This window comes from Branchiostoma belcheri, unplaced genomic scaffold (genome assembly GCF_001625305.1).
Source record: "Branchiostoma belcheri isolate BF01 breed outbred unplaced genomic scaffold, Haploidv18h27 scaffold114, whole genome shotgun sequence".
NCBI lineage: Eukaryota > Metazoa > Chordata > Leptocardii > Amphioxiformes > Branchiostomatidae > Branchiostoma > Branchiostoma belcheri.
The window spans coordinates 810,693-830,590 of NW_017802536.1; the positions used below are offsets into that span (position 1 = coordinate 810,693).

At 39.6% G+C, this 19,898-nt stretch overlaps 2 protein-coding genes and 1 pseudogene across 2 annotated transcripts in view; 1 reads left to right on the forward strand and 2 right to left on the reverse strand.

Annotated features, from left to right (window-relative positions):
- LOC109462245 (galactose-3-O-sulfotransferase 2-like) overlaps positions 1-3,352 on the reverse strand; it is a 6,208-nt gene extending 2,856 nt beyond the window's left edge. Inside the window, exons 1-2 of the mRNA XM_019758778.1 lie at positions 3,231-3,352; positions 1,773-2,613 (exon numbers count right to left, since the gene is read on the reverse strand). Coding sequence (XP_019614337.1) covers positions 1,773-2,613; positions 3,231-3,352 — 963 coding nt within the window. The remainder of the gene's footprint in view (positions 1-1,772; positions 2,614-3,230) is intronic.
- Positions 3,353-11,212: 7,860 nt separating this feature from the next.
- Positions 11,213-12,505, forward strand: LOC109462246 (galactose-3-O-sulfotransferase 2-like). Its single transcript, XM_019758779.1, has one exon. It carries the CDS (start codon positions 11,213-11,215, stop codon positions 12,503-12,505), a length of 1,293 nt encoding a protein of 430 aa, XP_019614338.1.
- Positions 12,506-14,019: 1,514 nt separating this feature from the next.
- LOC109462248 lies at positions 14,020-16,448 on the reverse strand (annotated as a pseudogene).
- Between the last annotated feature and the right edge of the window lie 3,450 nt (positions 16,449-19,898).

Genomic DNA, 19,898 nt, shown 5'->3' on the forward strand with positions numbered 1-19,898 from the left:
TATAATGCAAGAAGCCGCCAAATGTGTTTCTACATGTTTCTACATTGTATATTTGTTAACATACAACTATCATATCAATAGAAATCTAGTTTGGCTGTGGATAAGACGTGCAATTTGTGATTACAGATATAAGTTTTTGAAACAAACATGGAAGCTTGACAGAGGCTCATCTCTGCTGGAATTGTTCAAATTGGAAACAAACTGTAGGCCCTTATCGTGTATAACGATTGCCAAGTAAATGTTACATGGATTGTGTTTAGGTTTGCTGCAACTGTCATTCCTTGTATGGCAATGTTTTGTTGAAAAACTAGTGAAGATAAAATACAACCTTTTTCAAAACTTCAAACGTCAGTTAATATGCAAATCACTGTCTGTCGTCTGCTCCCATTGTTTCCACTGGCAGTCGGGTTCAGACACCCCGTGGCTTATAATCCATTTATGATGTTGGGAGGATGTGCGGGGTCAATTTAGCTACTAGATCCTCACAGGGGATAGTTTCTTTATTGGTGGAGGACCCTGGGTCCTCCAAATTACTCTTTAAGCGAAATATCAGCAATTGTAAGAGTATTAGGAATAGATTCAGAGTAAAACATTATAGCTTTAGATGATGTGAGCAAGGGCAATCAATAATATTGTGCTTTCACTGGCTGATGAACACACAATTAGACTGAGAAATTATGAATATTATGCAACCGCTGTCGTCGCCCCCTCCCCCTCCCCGGAATTCGTTGGTGGCGTGGAAACAGCTTGCTTTCCAACAAATGCCAAATTATACGTATATATATATATATCCTCCTTAATGTCTCTTAAAAGGTAGTCCTGTTCAGTGTCCAGTATTCTAACTTTGTCCAGAGAGACAGTATGGCCCGGTGATTCGATGTGGATGTGTTGAGAAACTTCAGATGAAAGCGATCTGGGGCGTAGAGATGGTGGACGATATTAACTCCCTGGCACTTTTGATCAATTTAGACTTTTAATCAGTCTAAATACTTTGAAAATAAACTAAAAACGTTCATATGAACCTACTTTGTAAAAAGAAATGGAAGTGATGATGAAAGTTAAGGATAATAACCTGTTAATGCCTCATCTAATGATGTTGTCCGCCATCTTGGATTTTGTACAATGACGTCATCAAATTAGCATAAATATTGCATTTCTATTAATGAAATTTACATGAAATTGCATATTACTAATATTAGAAAGCATGTGTAACTTGACATAAAACCCATAAAATTCTATTGTTGAAACGAAAATGACTAAATTTAGCAAAAAATGCCCTTCAGAAACCCCTTGCCATGGCAACACCAAAAATCACAATCTTATTCCACTTATAGAAAATTGTGTACTAATCTTATTGTTGTAAAAGAAAAGACAAAAACATCAAATAGCCTAATGATGGCTTTTTCTGGATCTTTATTTCATTTCTTGTTTATGATATAACAGGACATTCCTAGAAATTCAGCTCATAGAACTAGCTTCTACATGATGTTAAAGATTTTTCGCAGAAGATGTTTATTCAACACTTTTACGCCAGGACGTTTGATGCTTTGCATGATGGTATCTGACACATTTAAAGTTAATTTATGCTTTTTTTGCAATACTGTATCCCAGTCCCAGCGATGCATTTTCAATTTCAAGCAGAAGTGTTGGTCTATCTTAAACTCGTCATTCCAGGCTGACCTACGAATAGTAAGCTTACCAACTGTACCGCTGTGTTTAACCTTAAAATGTACGAGTGCCTTCGCACAATACGCTGCCGTTGACTGAAGTACCTTTTCAAAATGGCGCACCTCTTTGGGGAAGTCATCACCTTCTTGTTTAATTTTATGCCAAAGCGTAGCGTTAAAGTAATCATACAGCTGATAATCTACATTACTCCAATGACGATGTTTTCCCATTAAACGTTTGACGTTTTCTATCGATTTATTGTACGTGCGGAAGTTCTTTGGCTTAAGGTCGTATAGAATATCTTTTAACGTCCAACACATCATACGTCTCAACAGTACAAGAGATTCATTGTAATATTCTAAAATGATAACCAAATTAATATCTTTGGACAGTCTTGAAAGAAAATCATCAATGGCGGACTGACTATCCGACAGTCCTAGGGAAAAACCTAGGTCAAACGACATGAAATTTTTAGTGTAAGAGAATGGCCTTCTGGGATGTTTAGAATTAAAAGGGATCTCGAATTTCTTTGGAGTTTCAAGAAAAGTCTTGATTGGATGTTCCTGATCTAATCCATGAAATCGTTTCGAAAGGTGATACCAATTAAATACAGATGTAAGGTGAGAAAATGGATGTCTTAAAGTGGCGATGTATACTGTATCTGTTGGCAGAATGCTTTGCAGCAGCTCTTTATTGTAGATTACATGATCAACAAGGGCATTAAATGTACCGTCCTCCGACGGTATGAAGTCTTTTTGTTTAAACAATTTAGGCCAACCGATGTTAGAATGTCCTTTCATGGGCAGAACAAATGTCAGGTTGTTCTCGTATCCAAAGCGTTGGAGGATGCACGTTGTTGTAGTGCTCCCTGCTTTGTGCACTTTCACGAACATGTAATTCAACTTCTTTTCGCAGAATTTTCCATTCTTTTCTCCAAACGATACCCTGGTGATAGAAAAACCAAGATGTTTCAGTTAGTAGAATATTCCTCAATCAGTAACGACTTGAAAAGATAAACAGCACATGCCTTTACGTTACGTCTTGATCAAGGAGTGACATAGCACTAGATCGAGACTTGTGCAGATCGTCTGGCCTGCCCTCCCCATTTCTTGGACTTAACTTTTCAATCGTCAATTAATAATGTATATTATACAAACAACTTACACAGCATATATTACAGCAAATAATATACTTTTTCCATTTTTTATTCTTCACATTTTCTTTTTTCCGTTTGGGATTGATTTCAGCATTCTACGACTTTAGTATTTATTTTCCAATTTTCTTTATAATCTACAGCATATCTTCTCATTTTGTAGCTATTTTCTAGGATTTACAGTATGTTCAAAAACGTTTTTGGGTTGAAAATTTATGCGTGAGGTCATTCATGTAATTAAATCAATATTGGCTAATAAGGATTACAAAAAAAATGGCCGAAACAGTAGATCAGGTAGATAATTGGCTTCAATGTTTGGCTTCACATTGCAGAATCGCCAATGCGGAATAAGGGCACGACAATGGAGAAACAAGCACGTTGTGTAAGAAAGTAGCCAAAGCACTATTACCTGTGAGATGGCATCTTGGAGGTCAGTGGCCAGCTTAGCATAGTGGAGACACCAAAGTAGATGAGGATAACTGGTACGCCAAACGTACATAGCTTCCCAAACACTTTCGTCTGAGTAGACATGGTTGCACCACTTTATGGTAGCTCTTGTGCTGGGAAAGAAGTGACGTGAGTTTGGGCCCCCTAGCGGCTTGCTCTGGAACTGCAGGGGCGTTAGTTGAAAAATGTTTAAAGGCGGATAATTCAAGAACCGATTGATGGATCGTCGTGATTTTTGGCATGTAGGTAGCTGAAGTGATGCTTGACATAATGATATTACAGTTATTCAAATATTAATGTAATTTGCATAATAAATGAGGAAATTCTATAAATCAGCTGCATTCCATCATAGGATTATTGAAGCTTGTGACATATGTAATTCAGAACAGCAGAAATACAGGCAGATATCGATTATGCAAATGAAGACTTTATTTGCATAATTAATGAGAAAATGTTATAATTACATAGTCGTAACTGCCTGGAATTTCATACTTGGGATATTTGAAAGTTATGTGAAGGTGAACATAATTAAAGATAACTTATATAAATAAGGACTTCATTTGCATAATTTATGAGGAAATGCTATAATGGCATTCTTTGATAAGATAAGACTGTCTTCTGGTGTAGAATATGATCAACAGATATAATTGATGCAAAATAGGATCCTATTTGGACAATCAGGGGGCTTAATCTATAATTTCTTAGTCATAAAGACTAACATCATTTGGCGAAGGTATGAGATCGTGGAACTCTAGTTAAAGAAGTAATTAAAGCAACCTTCTCCTAATTTGGTAGGCTACAGTTAGCAAAAACTTAGAATATACAATAGTCTTATGCCTATATAGTACACTACAAACCTGTATGGATGACGTCGGTGAAGGTTAGACATCCAGGTATTAATATTTGCCAAAAATGACAGTTACTCAAGCAACTGGATAAAATTTTGGGAACGGTGAGACGTTTCAGGTATCATATTGTTTGCACTTATTTGCATATCAATTGATGATACGGAACTAAGGGAGAGGTAGATAGTATCCGAACAGGTATTTGGTTTCCCCACACCCATACTTGTAGACATGTCTAAAATACGCACTAACCAATAGAAACATGACTTGTGGGAAGCACAAGCGCAAAGAAAACTTGAATGGAATACTGCACGCGTGAACTGATCTTACTTGATTGTGCAAGCTCTCCCTCATAATGACTCTGGTACGAGGGGTGATCAAAAAGTTCTCGGCCTCACCTAGAAAATAAAGGTCAAACTCCTATTCTTTGGTATGGCTGTATACTATGACGTCTTACATCACTGCACACAAAAATTCAATTTTTTTTATTCATTAATGAGCACGTGACGCCCCGTGAAAATGGGGTGGGTGAGGGCAAATTACAAAATGGCCGCAAAAGAAGGGTGTGTTATGATCAAGTGTATCGATAAAAAAGGATGTCTCCTAAGGACATCCATGAAGACATGGTGAAGACACTTGGTGACGACTCCCCTTCTTATTTAAATATAAAGAATGGGGTTACTAGCTACAAGCGCGGCAAGGAGAGCACAAAAGATGAACATAGGTCAGGATGCCATAAATCAGCACCACGGACAATCCAGTTGAGGCCATCCATCACATGGTAGTGAATGACAGATGTGAGACTGGCCAACATGTAGCAGGTTCTTTGGCCTGTGTTATGACTCAGTTCACAATGTTTTGTCGAACAACCTGGGGATGAACAAACTGTCTGAATGGTGGGTGCCTCGAATGTTTTCTGAACATCAGAAGTTAAACAGGCTTGACATTTCAAGGAACGAATTCAGTCCAATCCATGCAATGTCCTCAAAACATTTGTCACCCAAGATGAGCTGGGTTCACCACTTTCACCCCGAAATAAAACAACAGAGCAAACAATTGACGAAGAATTTTTCCCGGCCCCCCAAAGAAGTTTTAGCGAGTTTCGTCCGTTGACAGGTTTTTGCCTCTGTTTTCTGGGGCAGCAAGGTAGTAATCATGATTGACTACCTGCGAAGGGGTTAAAGCATCAATGGGGAATACTATTCAACAGAATCACTACATTTGAGGGCAACGATCAAAGAGAAAAGGAGAGGATAGTTCCGAGCTGGCGTGCTGACAATGCACCTGTTCACACAGCACAGGGGTCAGTGACAGCAGCAAACGAATTTGGGTTTGCAGTCTAACCCCACCCTTCCAAATCACCTGACCTAGCACCCTTGGACTTCTACCTGTTTCCTAAACTCAAGTTCCACTTACGTGGTCAACGTTTTGATGGTAATGATGACGTCATCTATGCGGTATAGGCCTATCTGGGGGGTCCAGATGCAACCTTCTTCCACAAGGGGAAAACAAAACTGGAACATCACTGGACCAAGTGCATTGCAGTTAGAGAGGACTATATTAAAAAGTAGTGTAAGAAAAATTTTACTGCCCTGACGTTTTCTCGGTGAGGCCGAGAACTTTTTGATCACCCCTCGTACGTACCGACTTGAAAACAGATTCGTGACAATACTTGTCGTTACTGCCATGGCTTATTGTAGCTGACGTAACAGTAGGAAGCATAACAACATGTCATGGCCAGCCTAGAATATCATTACAGGCTTTCTAAGTGGCTTATAAACATTTGTGATCCTCATTAGTGTATACAATTTTCCACTATCATTCCACTTAAAAATAATACATTAAAGCAAACTGTAAAGAACAAAACATATACAATCGTAAATTGATATACAGAAAGGAGACTCGCAGTTTTAAGTACGTACGTGTTGGGCTGTACATCACAAGAAGCGCAAGTGCGGAGCACTGGAGTGGAAGAGTTTAGCAGCACGACTGGTGACTCGATAAGGTTTAAAAAAAGACATCACATTTTGTTGTAACTGGCTGCACCACTACTATATCGAAGAAAATGTGCAAGCAGCATTTGAAAGAAAAAAAACTGAAATTTGATGATCTGGTCCAGCAGTGCAAGCAGAAAGGCTGGCAGACGCGACTATACCCAGTAGAAGTCGGTGTAAGAGGGCTTGTAGGGACTTCCTTCATGCGTCTGTGCAGGGACTTCAACATCCGGGGATAAGCCCAGACACAGCTCACTAGGCAGGTGACTGAAGAAGCGGAAAGAAGCAGCTTCGTGTTGTGGCTGAAGAGAAAAGATAAGGCGTGGAAGTCCTTCCAGAGAAGTGGCAACAGTGCGCCTGCTCCGTTGCCCCACCCCCTAGAGACGTCTTAGGCCTAACGGGACGAAACGTCGAGGAAGGGAGGCGTCTAACTGATGAGACGGCACTGCAGACACTTGGAACCTTCCGTGGTGCTGAGAAGCACGCCAAGCTCAGCAGCAGCAAGGCAGGTCAGTTCTGATGTGTATGTCCAATTTAATTTGCGTGTTACAAATGGCAACTTGTGTCAATTCAGCTGTTGATGTAAATTTGACTTTAGAAGGTAGTAAGTATCCTCGCAGGTACTCCCATACAACAACCCACCCGGCTGGCTGGGAGTATCCGACTGACGTTACCGTATCATAAACAGTCGTTGCAATTTAAAACGATCGATGCCATAAAATAAGCATATCCGAGCATGTACTTATATACTATTACTCCGAGGTGGTAAGTATCCGATCAGGTATCCACCCGGAACACTAACAACACCCGTAGATCTGGGAAAGGTCCTGCCCTGGGAACAGCTATAACCATAAACCTATATACTTTCCCAGCTCTGTTTGGCCTGGGCGTTGGAAGCTCGAATGACCATCTGGACCACATAATCTTATTATTGTAACATAGGGAGTATTGTTGTCTTTTTTTAAATAATATATAGTATCTTCTACTAGTTTTTTCTCTTTTAACAAACCATTGTCAGACAGAGGAAAACAATCCAGATAACTGCATGCAGCACAACGTACAGTTACATACTCTTTTTTTACACTCTTCATTTTTACGGAGAAATATTAAATCTGTCTTGGTTTTCAAATATTGCTTTTTTTCGTTATTTTGAATTTAGTGTAAAAATGACTGCATCCATTCGTAATAGATATTTCTATGTAACATCGGCTAAATGGATTTGAATTACTGAAGTCTTGTAATCAGAAAATTCTACTGTGATAATCCTCTTACAGAAAAAGTGACCATTTAAAGTTCAAATGGGTTATTAGTATTTTGGTAAAGATTACCCCAATTGTAAATTTTATATTTTCATTCGTAAGCTGTAAATCGCACGACCCATTCACAATTCTATTTTGTGCCTATGGATATGAAGAATCAAGAATTACTTAATTGCACAATCACCACTGTATGTTTTGCCACCTGGTATTCTGGGTAATATTTTAAAATGATGATCCTGTTAACAGTAACATGTGACTTATTAACTACGGTAGGTAAGCTAGTTATGTTGGTTGAAATTTGCGATTATAGAAAGGTGTCAAATAAATAATGCACAAGATATTTTCAAAGGACTTACTGTTACTGTAGAAATTAAATAAACACCCTGTAGTAAACGGCTGGACGTCTGATTCTGGATACTGTATTGGCTATACTATTTTCAAACGGAGGTGTCTGACCTCGATATAAATAGTACACAGGTATAGGGAATCGTCAATGACCTGTGACGTAGTCACATGTTTGTAAGATGTTGTAAGACGTTAAGAAGTCTGTAAGAATTCCAGAATTCTTCTAGGTACGCGTTTTAGCAAGATAACCCCAGAAACTTTTCTTTTGGTAGGTTAGGGGGTTTGCTATGTATTTTAGTTGCATTGCAGTTTGCTATGCAAGGGCAATACTCATTTACTTTTGCTGGTGACTGTTACAGCCCTTAATTCCGCTGCAAAATGTATACTTAGTATTAGGTGCATAACAGAGTAAAAAGGAAAGTTTGCTTATTCTTAGTAGTTACTGGTATTTTATCCTTATGTGTTCAATTTGTGGATAAGAATAAACTTTTGCATTTTGAAAGAAATAACGTACCTGTGGTTTAGTTGTTCTCTGTGCTGCCTCGCACCTGAACCTTTTTTATGAGCCGGAATGATTTTTGTCGTACGGTACGGACGTGTCACACCCTGGTATTGAGTGGCAGTGGTGTCGGCTGTTATTACCTTCGTCCGAAGGCTATGTTTAGGAATGTTGTTAGTGGTGTCTGTGCGTGCGTGTGTGCGTGGGTGGGGGGAGAGATAGAGTGAGTGGTTGCGTGAGTGAGGAAGAGAGGCAGAAAAGTATTTCTACCCTTTGTACTACTGATTCTGGATCATACATATGTAACAATGCAAACCACCTCTTGGGGTATTTGAAGCTTCAATGTGTAGCATCAGGGAAAGGTTTAGGGTTGGGGTTAGGGCAACCGAAAGACCCAGAAGCCAAATTTGGTATTAAATTTTCAACTATAAGAAACTTGTTGGTCTTCGGTTAACCCACCCGAACCTATAAACTCGTATAAGTGTTTGACGTTCCAATCTATGGCATTAGGGTTAGGGTTAAGGAAGCCGAAAGATCCAGTAGCCTCTCTTCCTCACTCACGCAAACACTCACTCTATCTATCCACCACTAACAACATTCCTAAACATAGCCTTCGGACGAAGGTAATAACAGCCGACATCACTGCCACTCAATACCAGGATGTGACACGTCCGTACGACAAAAAATCATTCCGGCTCATAAAAAGGTGCGAGGCAGCACAGAGAACAACAAAACCACAGGTACGTTATTTCTTTCAAAATGCAAAAGTTTATTCTTATCCACAAATCAAACACATAAGGATGAAATACCAGTAACTACTGAGAATAAGCAAACTTTCCTTTTTACCTCTGTTATACACTTAATACTAAGTATACATTTTGCAGTGGATGTAAGGGCTGTAACAGTCACCAGCAAAAGTAAGTGAGCATTGCCCTTGCATCGCAAACTGCAGAAACATATATCATGGGTGTCATTTGTATTTTTTCATGTTAATGTTAAATAGAACGTGAAAAACTGCACGTAATCAGGCACGTAGCTGCGATGTGTTATGTATAAATAAACCATTTATTCACTTAGACATAGTTGAAGGTAGAGAGTATCCGAGCAGGTGTAGTATGGGTGGGGCAGTTCAAATTTACAAAGAAAATCACGTATGAATCATAATTCAGTCAGTTTGAGTTTAATTATTGTTCGACGATTATTCGAGGGTCGCGACGGTTGCTAAGACGATTGTACTTGTATTATTCCTTCTAAATGTTAGTAATAGAGCGTGTATCAATTTGAGACTATGCATTTTGTTTTCCTCTTAACAACGTTATGATTTCTTTAGAAACTCCATGTATGACTTTCCTAGTTCACAAAATAGATGTGAAGGTACATGCTCAGACAATTTTTAAATCATACCATACCCAGCACAATATGATTATTTAAAATACGGATGTTTTGCTGCAGTACCGAGAAAATCCACCATGACACGTACAAGAAATCTTAACGTTTGCCATCTCATACTTTTCGACATATTTAATACAAGCATAATTATGTCAGACCTTTTTAAGTTATAATGATTACAGCTGTGCGAGAATAATCGCGCATACAAAACGACACACCAAAATCAGAAAAAACTCGTACCCCCACTCAGAACATTCTCTGCAAGAACACGCTTAGCCACCTCAACAGCAGAAAATCACCCTTTCTTCCTCAATAGTCCATCAGTCAAGAGAAAATTTCATGCTGACAGTTTCTTCCCTAGAACCACTTCACTGTGGAACAAGCTTCCCCGTGAATGTTTCACCGCTAATTACAACCTCCAACGGTTTAAATCAAGGGTGAACAAATATCTGACCACGCAGTCATCACTGTAACCCAAAACATGTAAGTGGCTCTCACGAGCCTTGTTTTGAGGTGAATTCTGAAGTAAATAATAAAAAAAAAACTCATTTTAAGGGAAGATATTTCAACCTTAAGTTTGCTTTACAATTTCTACAAAAAGTAAAATAATTAAAAGGCGTTATTTGAGGGCTTTGATAAAAGGTAATTATCAAACAGAAAAAAATTGAGCTGCATTTTTTTACATCAGCATGAGGTGGCGATGTCGTCAGATGGCTGTGCTGCTTGTAGCAGCCTTAGTTCTGCTGATAACCCTCAGCAACTACTTACCTCGGAATCTACTGTTAACAACGTTTGGTTCGAAGGAAGGCCAAGACGTTCAACATAAAGATGCGTACGTATAAACCATTACTTTTTTTTCTAAAAGAATCTACGTAGTTTTTTTTCTGAATTATGTGTTTCTATCTTTGCGGTTGACTGTTTGATTAGATGGTTGTTCATTTGATTGTTTGGAATCGGTCTATTTGTTACATTGACTTGTTGCTTTGTCGCTTGGCAGTTCCTATGGTATTGACATACAATAGGGACTACATCATATGCATTTACGCAAGTGACACTAAAGAGTCTTCCTATGTAATAAGTGTTGACTAGTCCCCTGTTATTTTAGTGACGCTACCAACGAGTGACCCGAATATTGTTTTACCTAGATATCTAATATTCTTCTCACCTTCTCACCCGATTTGCGGTTTCCGCACAGCTTTTCGGCTTCTTCAAAGGAAATGTTTGTTCTTTTGGCCAGGATTTTCTTCAGACCATCAGTCCATCTCATCCTGGGTCTGCCAAGGGGTCTTTTTCCAGGAGGTTTCCACTCCAGAATACGTTTCACGCTCCTCGTGGCTGCCATTCTTTTCACATGACCAAACCACCTTAATTGGCTTTTTTCCACATAGTTGATGATTGGCTCAACCAGCTCTGATGGTGGTGTTTCTTATGTGGTCTCTTTTTGAGACCCCATATATCAGCCGTAATACCCTCATTTCCGCTGCCTGGAGAATGCTTTTCCGTCTTTCAGTGAGCGTCCATGTTTCACAGCCGTATGTCAAAATATTCTATCAATCTAATATTCATTAGGGTGATATTGATATTAGTCTTGAAGCGCAATTACCAACCGTACCATGTCTTATAACTGCAGGTTGAAGGCAGAAGGATTGGGTGATGCAATCAAGCATGCTTCAAGGACACAGTCTTTAGGAAATACATTAACAAACGACCAATCAAAGAAGCAAACACAGGGTCCAGGCAACAATTACGTTACCACTGAGCAGAGCGATCACAAAACCAATAGCCATTTAGATGAACCTTTTCAAACAAACGACGGCCTCGAGAGACAAGAACACGACACTTTTGTCAATACATCTAAGACATGCACCAAGAAAACAAACCTGGTTTTCTTAAAGACCCACAAGACAGGCAGTTCGACGGTGCAGAACATACTTATGCGGTTCGGCAGTGCTAGAAACCTAACCTTTGCTCTACCGTATAGGGGACACATATTAGGCTGGCCAAGGCCTTTTCACAAGAGGTTTGTGCTCCAGGAGCGAATAGGGATGAAAAATACCACGTACAATATCCTCTGCCACCACACGCGCTTTCACTACGACAACATCCGCGATCTTATGCCAGACGACACTGTTTACATCACCGTTGTTAGAAACCCAGTTTACATGTATGAATCGGTATTTACTTACAACAGATTCGCAAAGAAATTAAATATAAGCACATCTGAACCTTTCAAGACCTTCCTCGATCAACCTTCGTACTACATCAAGTTTGGGAAGCTAGACCCGCTTCGTTACCGTAATCCCATGTTTTATGACTTGGGGAATGACACAGCAGAGTCGTACTCAGAACAGACTATAAAAGCCAGCATCAACAGACTGGAAACAATATTTTCTGTTGTCATGGTAACAGACTATTTTGAGGAGTCGCTAATTTTGCTGAAACATGAGCTGTGCTGGGATATCGATGACGTTCTGTTTTTCACATTAAACGCTCGAAGAGACGAATCCATACGTCACGTTACAAAAAATATGGCACGAAAAATCCGCCAATGGAGCAAGATTGACTCAATGCTGTTCGATCATTTTAATAAGACTTTATGGTACAAACTATCCAAGCTTCCCTTCGACTGGAGACAAGAGGTTGCTGTTTTAAAGGCAAGAAACCGGCAACTACAAGAGGAATGTTTACAGCCTGACGGAATGGGGGAAACAGAAACACAGGACAAGCGCTTTAAGGTGTTCAAGCCGCCAGGCATTTCTATCGAGGGGTTTCAGTTAAGAGAAAGTGCACGAATCAACGAGACGTGTGTGGGCATGGCGAAACCAGAAAAGCCGTTTACAGCTGAACTACATGAAAAGGTGGAACAGAAAATCTTTTCGGGGGAATATATATCGATCGTTTCCTGAAAATTCATATATGATATAAACATCAAGTTTAACCCTATCTGGACGGGGAGGGGGGCTAAAAGTGCCCGCGCAGGGTTTGATTTCGGATAGCGTCCGAACGGCTTGCGTTAGGGCCACCGAACTTTGGTGGCTTTTTCGTAAAATATTGTTGCCAATAATTTCAAAGCAGTGAGATAAATTATTACTTTTTATGTTGCCATGGAACCGGGTTTTCTGACAGGCATTTTTTCAAAGATCAGTAATTTTGAAATAATTTAATTTTCAGGCTTTCATTTTAATTTACACATGCTGTGTAATATCAATAACATCTTATATAATTTAATAGTAATTCTTATTAATAGTTATGCTATAATTTATGCTAATGTGATGACGCCATTGGTAAAAATCCAAGATGGCGGACCTTATCATTAGATCAATTACATTCGGGCTATTTTCCTTTAAATTTTATCCCAACTTCGATTTTTTTTACAAAAATGGTTAATTTGAACCTTTATTTTAAGTCTATTTCCATCTTATATCTAGGCTTTATCTTGAATTTTTTTTTAAATTCAATATTCAATATGGCGAATACTTGTACTTCTCATACCAAGAAAATTGCCTTGGATACATTTGTTGTCTACATCTACAAGACAGTAAGTGAGACCCTTATCATGACCATAGGGATGAGTTAGATATTGTAACGTGTGGTATTTGAGTCAAGTCCAAAAAGTCTTTGTTAAATCATGAAAACTACAGGATGTTTTGACCATATACACTGCAATATAAATATTTTTGAAGGTTTATTTCCATTATATAAATATCATATTGTTTCTTTCCAATGTATGTCTTGCCCATTATTGTCTCGGTTAGCTTTACAGGTCCCATGTGCTTACTAATTATATCGACCTGCTGATGAACACAGTGTACCTTTTGCCTATTCAAACTGCCCCACGGTGTCTTTTTTAGCTTTATTATATAACATTTAGCATTGTTAGATACGTATGAAACACTATTTATTCTGACTTAATTAAAATTTCTGATCATCTTTTAGTTATAGTCAATATCTAAAACAATTCTAACAGTATTGATGCAACCAAAACATAAGATGTGGAGGGGTGGCACAGAGTTATGTATTGTAATTGTTCCAGTTCGGAGACAATAGTACGGTGGATGTATCAGTCTGCCATTTAAAGAGATGCCAGACATATTTTGCTAAAAGGCATCCGTGTCCCAACACACTGCTGTTTCCTTAAACCAGTACCCATCCCAACACCTGACCTCATGTGGTGCACGTTTCTCATCATTTTAAAAAGCTTGTTCAGCATGTTTCAATGCAATTCTCAATGTTCAATGTGCTTTCAATAAATGCTGTTTGTTGTCTATTAAATAAATGCGGTTTTCTTGTACAGGTGGCCCTCTTAGGCAAGTCACTCTTAAAATGCTTGAATGTGCCAAAAAGACAAAAAAATAGACCAAGTGGCTGGCTAAAAGAGGAAGGTTTGACTGAAAATAATTGCTCTTTAAGCTTCAAACAAAACAGGCTATGCTCTTCATCCAACAACTAAGAAATGCCCATTGTCTGATTAACTATGCTATTTGTTATATGTTCAGGAAAAAGCATATTCTTAACCCTGTTGTACTCCTCCAACAAAACCTTTGTAGTTGGTCGTTGCCTGGGGTCCCTACTGTAACACTGTTCGTGCACTTTGAACAGGTGTGACTTTACAACATTACTGCCATTTACATTTCCCAGTAAGTAACAATGTAACAACACCTGGAATTTTCCAAATATCAGTTTTTTCATCATAAGGAGGCATTCTTGAGTAATCATATGTTTCATTTTTAAAGGGCCAAAGCTGCTCAGGGGCAACAAAGTATGACCTTATTCTTCTTTTTTTACACTTAATGAAAAGATGTGCTTCATGATTTACTTCTGGTATGAAATCCAGGTCACTTAAGACAAGTTTAAAATCCTGTGTGATAAGGAACTGAGTTAAAGTTTTTTTTAGTCCGCGTGAGTCGCACATGACTCGTGTGCCAACTGGACTATTATGTAGGAAATTGATTGCTTCTAGGTAACTCAGAGCCATGTTAAATCTTGTCCTGACATTGTTAAACTTGCTGTATTCATTCGACTTCAGGATTTTCTGAATGAAGTGTGCAGATCCAAATTGATGAAACTCTGTAAGGAGAGTTGTGTTGCATGATCCCACATACTGCAAAACAGAAGGGTGTTGCAGAGCCTTCAGCATCTCTATATCTTGAGAGAAGAACTTGAGATGACCCGGCCTTAGTTCACTGTACGCTACTGTGTGGTTTCTCCAGATAGCTTTGTAAACCTACAAAGTGCAGAAGGGAAGTATATTGTAGTTCTATACAGCATATAGTAAAATTTACATTAAATCACGTATGTGTGTGTAGTAATCTGCACACTACATTAAATTCCATAGAGCCGGTGGTCTGGGTTTGCAACCGATTTGGACACGATTGGGACAAGAAAGATTATCACATCAAACCTCTACACATAAAAGAAACAAATTTACACACATACTTTATTCAGCAGATTTACAGTAGGGGTATACGTACTTGAAAAAATACATACGCTTTAATACGTTATACATAGACCATGGGCCAGGCAAGTTTACTAGGATATAGTGTTGCTCCTCCTGACTCCCGAGGCGACAGGCAGTCCCCGAGTGGTTGGGCAACACTACTAGTATATCCCAGTAAACGAGCCCAAGCCCATGGTCTGTCTGACTTAGAACATGGCCATTTCGCCGTTTTCTTATCTTTTAAACTTGTTCAATGTCAGTTTTTTTCTCAATTTCATTTTTTCATGTTCAATATCAGTTTCAATGCAGCATTTGTCTTTGAGAAAGCTGGTCTGTTTGTGTTGTCCCTTGATTGATTGGCGTGCACAGAGGAGGGACCTGGTTTCAATCAAAACCCAAATAGTGTGGTACTAACTAAAAAGTGTGGTACTAATTTTATGCAAATGAGTTTTAGTACCACACTTTTTAGTTAGTACCACACTTTTTTTGGATAGTACCACACTTTTTTGCACTATGGGGATATAGACACAGAAAATTAAGGTCTCTCATTGGCTGAGGGGTAGTGGCCATGTTCTAAGGGGATATAGACACGGAAAATAAAGGGCTCTTATTGGCTGAGGGGTAGTGTCCATGTTCTAAAAATTAAAAACAAACCCCCATTGCACTACCTAAGTCATTCTTCGTCTTCAGTCCAGAAGTTGCACACCTTTGTAACCTGTAACCTTTTACACCTAAGATACCAGCTGTTACGATTTTCCCGTTGACAACCCTACACTTTCCAAATATACTGACTTGCATGTACCGGGTATTTAGTACACATATCATTGATGGTTTCCTGAATTGGGCACCTCACACAGTATACTATAATCTAAAATAAACGGAAAAAGTTGTAATATGGAAATAACCCGTAACATTTCTGTTTGTTTATGCTACCTGCGCCTGTACTACTATAATTACCTTATCGACAGTCATTTTACGTCTACACTCGCCTACTACAGGATCTAACAGTGAAAGAATATGTGCAAAATCAATTAGAAACGAAATTACACTGTTACCTCCTTCACACTGCCTGATCCGATTTTGTCCAGAGTGGTCACCTCATTCGTTATTTCTTTGCAACCAAGCCATGGCATACAAGTTTCCATCGTGGACAGTCGAAAACTTCCCGGCGGGCACAGCCTCCTCTGTCCAAGCTGGCCCACTCCCAACCCTGCCTCAGTCACAACATCCGGATTGGACCTGGACTCTTCAACTTTTCCTTGTCTTTCTTGACCCAACATTTCATCGACCTTGTAGTTGAAGAAGCCACTAGCAGGCTGCAGAGATCCTGACCGGAACCACGGCAGTAGGTAGAGAAGCAGCAGAGTAAGGAGAAGGGGACAGATCACATCTGGCTTACATGCACAACCCATCGTTACGGAATCTGCTACTGTAACTCTGACCTGTAATAGGTTTGCAGTACAATTAGCACTAATTCTATAATATTATACAGTAAAATGGCTCCAAACTTGAGAAAAAAATTATATGGTGAGTGCCATTTGGTACGAATGGACAAAGTTGGGTTGTGTGATGCAGGGACCTGGGTACCGTGGTAAGCAACCATGCAGGTCAATTGGATCAAGCTTAAGAATCCTGTCGTAATACACCTCTGCTGTTTAGTAGTTTAGTCTCGGCAGTATATACAGCAGCGAGTACACACACAAACACGCGCGCGCACACACACAGACACTCGCACACACACACACAAACACACACACACACACATTATGCGGTTGTTTCTCTTTGGAGGATCGGGGGGAGATCTGTATCTGGGGACTGTACCGTGGGGGGGGGGTTATAGGGGAAGCTGTAGTGGGGGGTAGGCTGGGAGGCTGTGTAGGGGAAAGGCTGCGTCGGAGGGGAGTTGTATCGAAGAGGGGAAGTTATATCTAAGGGAGCTTGTAAAAACGAATGCTGCCCCTAGAAAGCATGCGCAGGACGGTATGCCTAAATACCACAACCGACCAAAAACTGACTACAACTGGTGATTCATAAGTAGAAGTACAGAAACACACGTTACACGAGTATGGAATTTTTCCGTCATAGCCTCGATGCTTGTCATTGTCATCACTACTGGGTGTATCTTTTCGGGTTTGGAGTGCTGTGGAGTTTTCATGTGGGTGGTCTCATTTACTTGCGCGCTACTGGAAAGGTTCACATTGGGAACATATCTGTACCTGTCTCTCTATGAGGATGGGACTTGGTACAGGGTATCTACATCGGCCCATGGTAATGCTTAACACAGAGCATGCCCGGATGGTAGGAACGCTATAGAGAATAGCGTGTTTCAACTACACGCAATATTTGAGGAATAGCCTATCTATACACGAGTGCATACAGACCAAACTGTTTGGTACAAATGACACACATAACCTAAAATTTAAACTAGAATTTGAGATAAATTAGAGTGCGATTGGTCTCAAAGTAACATGTTGGCATGTAGTGTATGCATGGCCTATTTTCAGTCAAGAGAAAATTAGGTGCGTTGTCAAGATATTGCACAAAGAGACATTCCACTGCCTGGGTCTCCTTATGTTGGATATCTGTCATGATTCGGTGCGTGAAAACGTGTTTTCTGCTTAGTAGATCACTTTAATTCTACTCTTATTCAAAGGGAAGGGGAGGGAGGGAGGGGAGCTGTATCGCCAGGTTGTGCTGTATAGGACTAAGAGGGGGGCTGTATCGAAGGGGGGGGGACCTATATCGGAGGGGGAAGCTCTGCCAAAGGGGCAGCATGCTATTCTACCGTTATGACAGAACACGACATTTACTGTTCGCATACCCCACTTTAAGGTATGTTTCAATATGCCTTACCTCGGCGACATTCAGCACTACTTGGATTTTAAGGACGTTTTATTCTTAGTATGCTGCCTTCTGTAAAAAATAATATAACTACAGTAATAGACCTACCTCGGTAAAAAGTAGGGGGACCAATCTCACGGTGTAGACAGGTACAGAGCAATTTTGAAAAATACGGCCCCCAAAAAGTTGCCGAACAGGTTCTGTCAAATCGCTTTGTATAGGCACGAGACCAATTTTTATGAGTTAATAGTTCATTGCATTCGGCGTAAACAAACTCTCTATCGGCCGACGAAGGGCTATTGCCATGTGTTTTTTTTTTCCCATTAGCCAGATTACTTTATGTAATTACCATGCAGGTAGTAATATGACGGTCGGAGAGGTCGTACAATCCGGCACAAGATTGGTGACAAGGTGGGGTTCGAACCCGAGACGTCTTGGTTCCGGGCCGAAGACGCTACCGCTACGCCACACGAGCCCATTTAAACATCAATTATAACTATTGTCAATTCTGTTTGTCAATGCAGAAGGTTTTTCTGAACCTTTTTCAATCCAAATTTACCGTATCTAGACTAAGCTTTTTTTCGAATCTCGGACTGTGTGTGTGGGGTGGGGGGGGGGGACTTATTCGTCCCCTTTAGAACTTGTATACGGTATATCGTATGACCACCAAATTTTCAGAGGTGTACTAGTAACAATCAATCATAATTACAATATTGATATAATTATAACGTAATATGACGTCATACATGTGAATTATTGCCTTAAACAGTTTTTCTCGTAAAACTCAATGGTATACAAAAACGTTTCAACAAAAGTGTCTATAATATAGAATATTAGGTCTACTTAATTCTATATTGTCCAAAGCAACACCAGCTACGTCATACATATATCAACTCCTCGCCATCTTAGATCGTCAATATTGAATTTTCAAAAATCCTTTTTTCAAGATAAAGCCTAAAATAAAATGAAAATAGGAGTTGGGATGAAATTTTAAGGAAAATAGTCGGAATGTACCTAATCTAATGATAAGGTCCGCCATCTTGGATTTTGGTCAATGGCGTCATCAAATTAGCATAAACTACAGCATAACTATTAATAAAAATTACTGAAAATTATATAATATAAAACATATTATATAATTTACAGAATTTTTATTATTACAATATTACAAAGCATGTGTAAATTAACATGAAATGCCGGTCAGAAACCCGCTGTACTGCTCATGCCAAGAAAATTGCAATGGATACATTTGTTGTCTACATCTACAAGAAAGTAAGTAAGACCATAGGAATGAGTTGGATGTTGTAACGTATGGCATTTGAGTCAAGTCTAAAAGTCTTTGTTAAAGCATGGAAACTACAGGATGTTTTGACCATGTACACTGCAATATAAATATTATTGACGGTTAATTTCCATTATATATATTATATTGTTTCTTTATAATGTACTTCTTGCCCAGTACAGACTCGGTTAGTTTTACAGTTCCCATGTGCTGACTAATTATATCGACCTGCTGATGAACAAACAGTGTACCTTTGCCTATTCAAACTCCCCCACGGTCTCTTTTTTAGCTTTATTATATAACATTTAGCATTGTTAGATACGTATGGAACACTATTTATTCTGAATTCATCGAAATTTCTGATCACCCTTAAGCTGCCGGTCCCGGGTATATCCGGGTTCACTATACATCCCCTGTGTGCCATGCCCGGGTATATTCGGGATAGGGTATTCCCCGGGATAACTTAGCACAGCTGCATGTTTCGCGCCCGCCGACCAGGAAGTGACTGGGCGGCGGTAAGTGAGGGCAGGTCAGAGGTCAAAGTGGGTTGCGTAATCACCGATTACGTCATCCCACAATGCGTTTGCGGCCTATAATTGCCAAGATGGCGGCGGCGTCGTCTGCCGAGGCTTTGTTCTTTTGTTTACGTGTTTTGGGCGGTGAATTTGGACTGTTAACACCAAAATGACGACGTTTACCCTCGAAGAACTGTTGTAGGAGGTCGCTACTGTTGATTTAG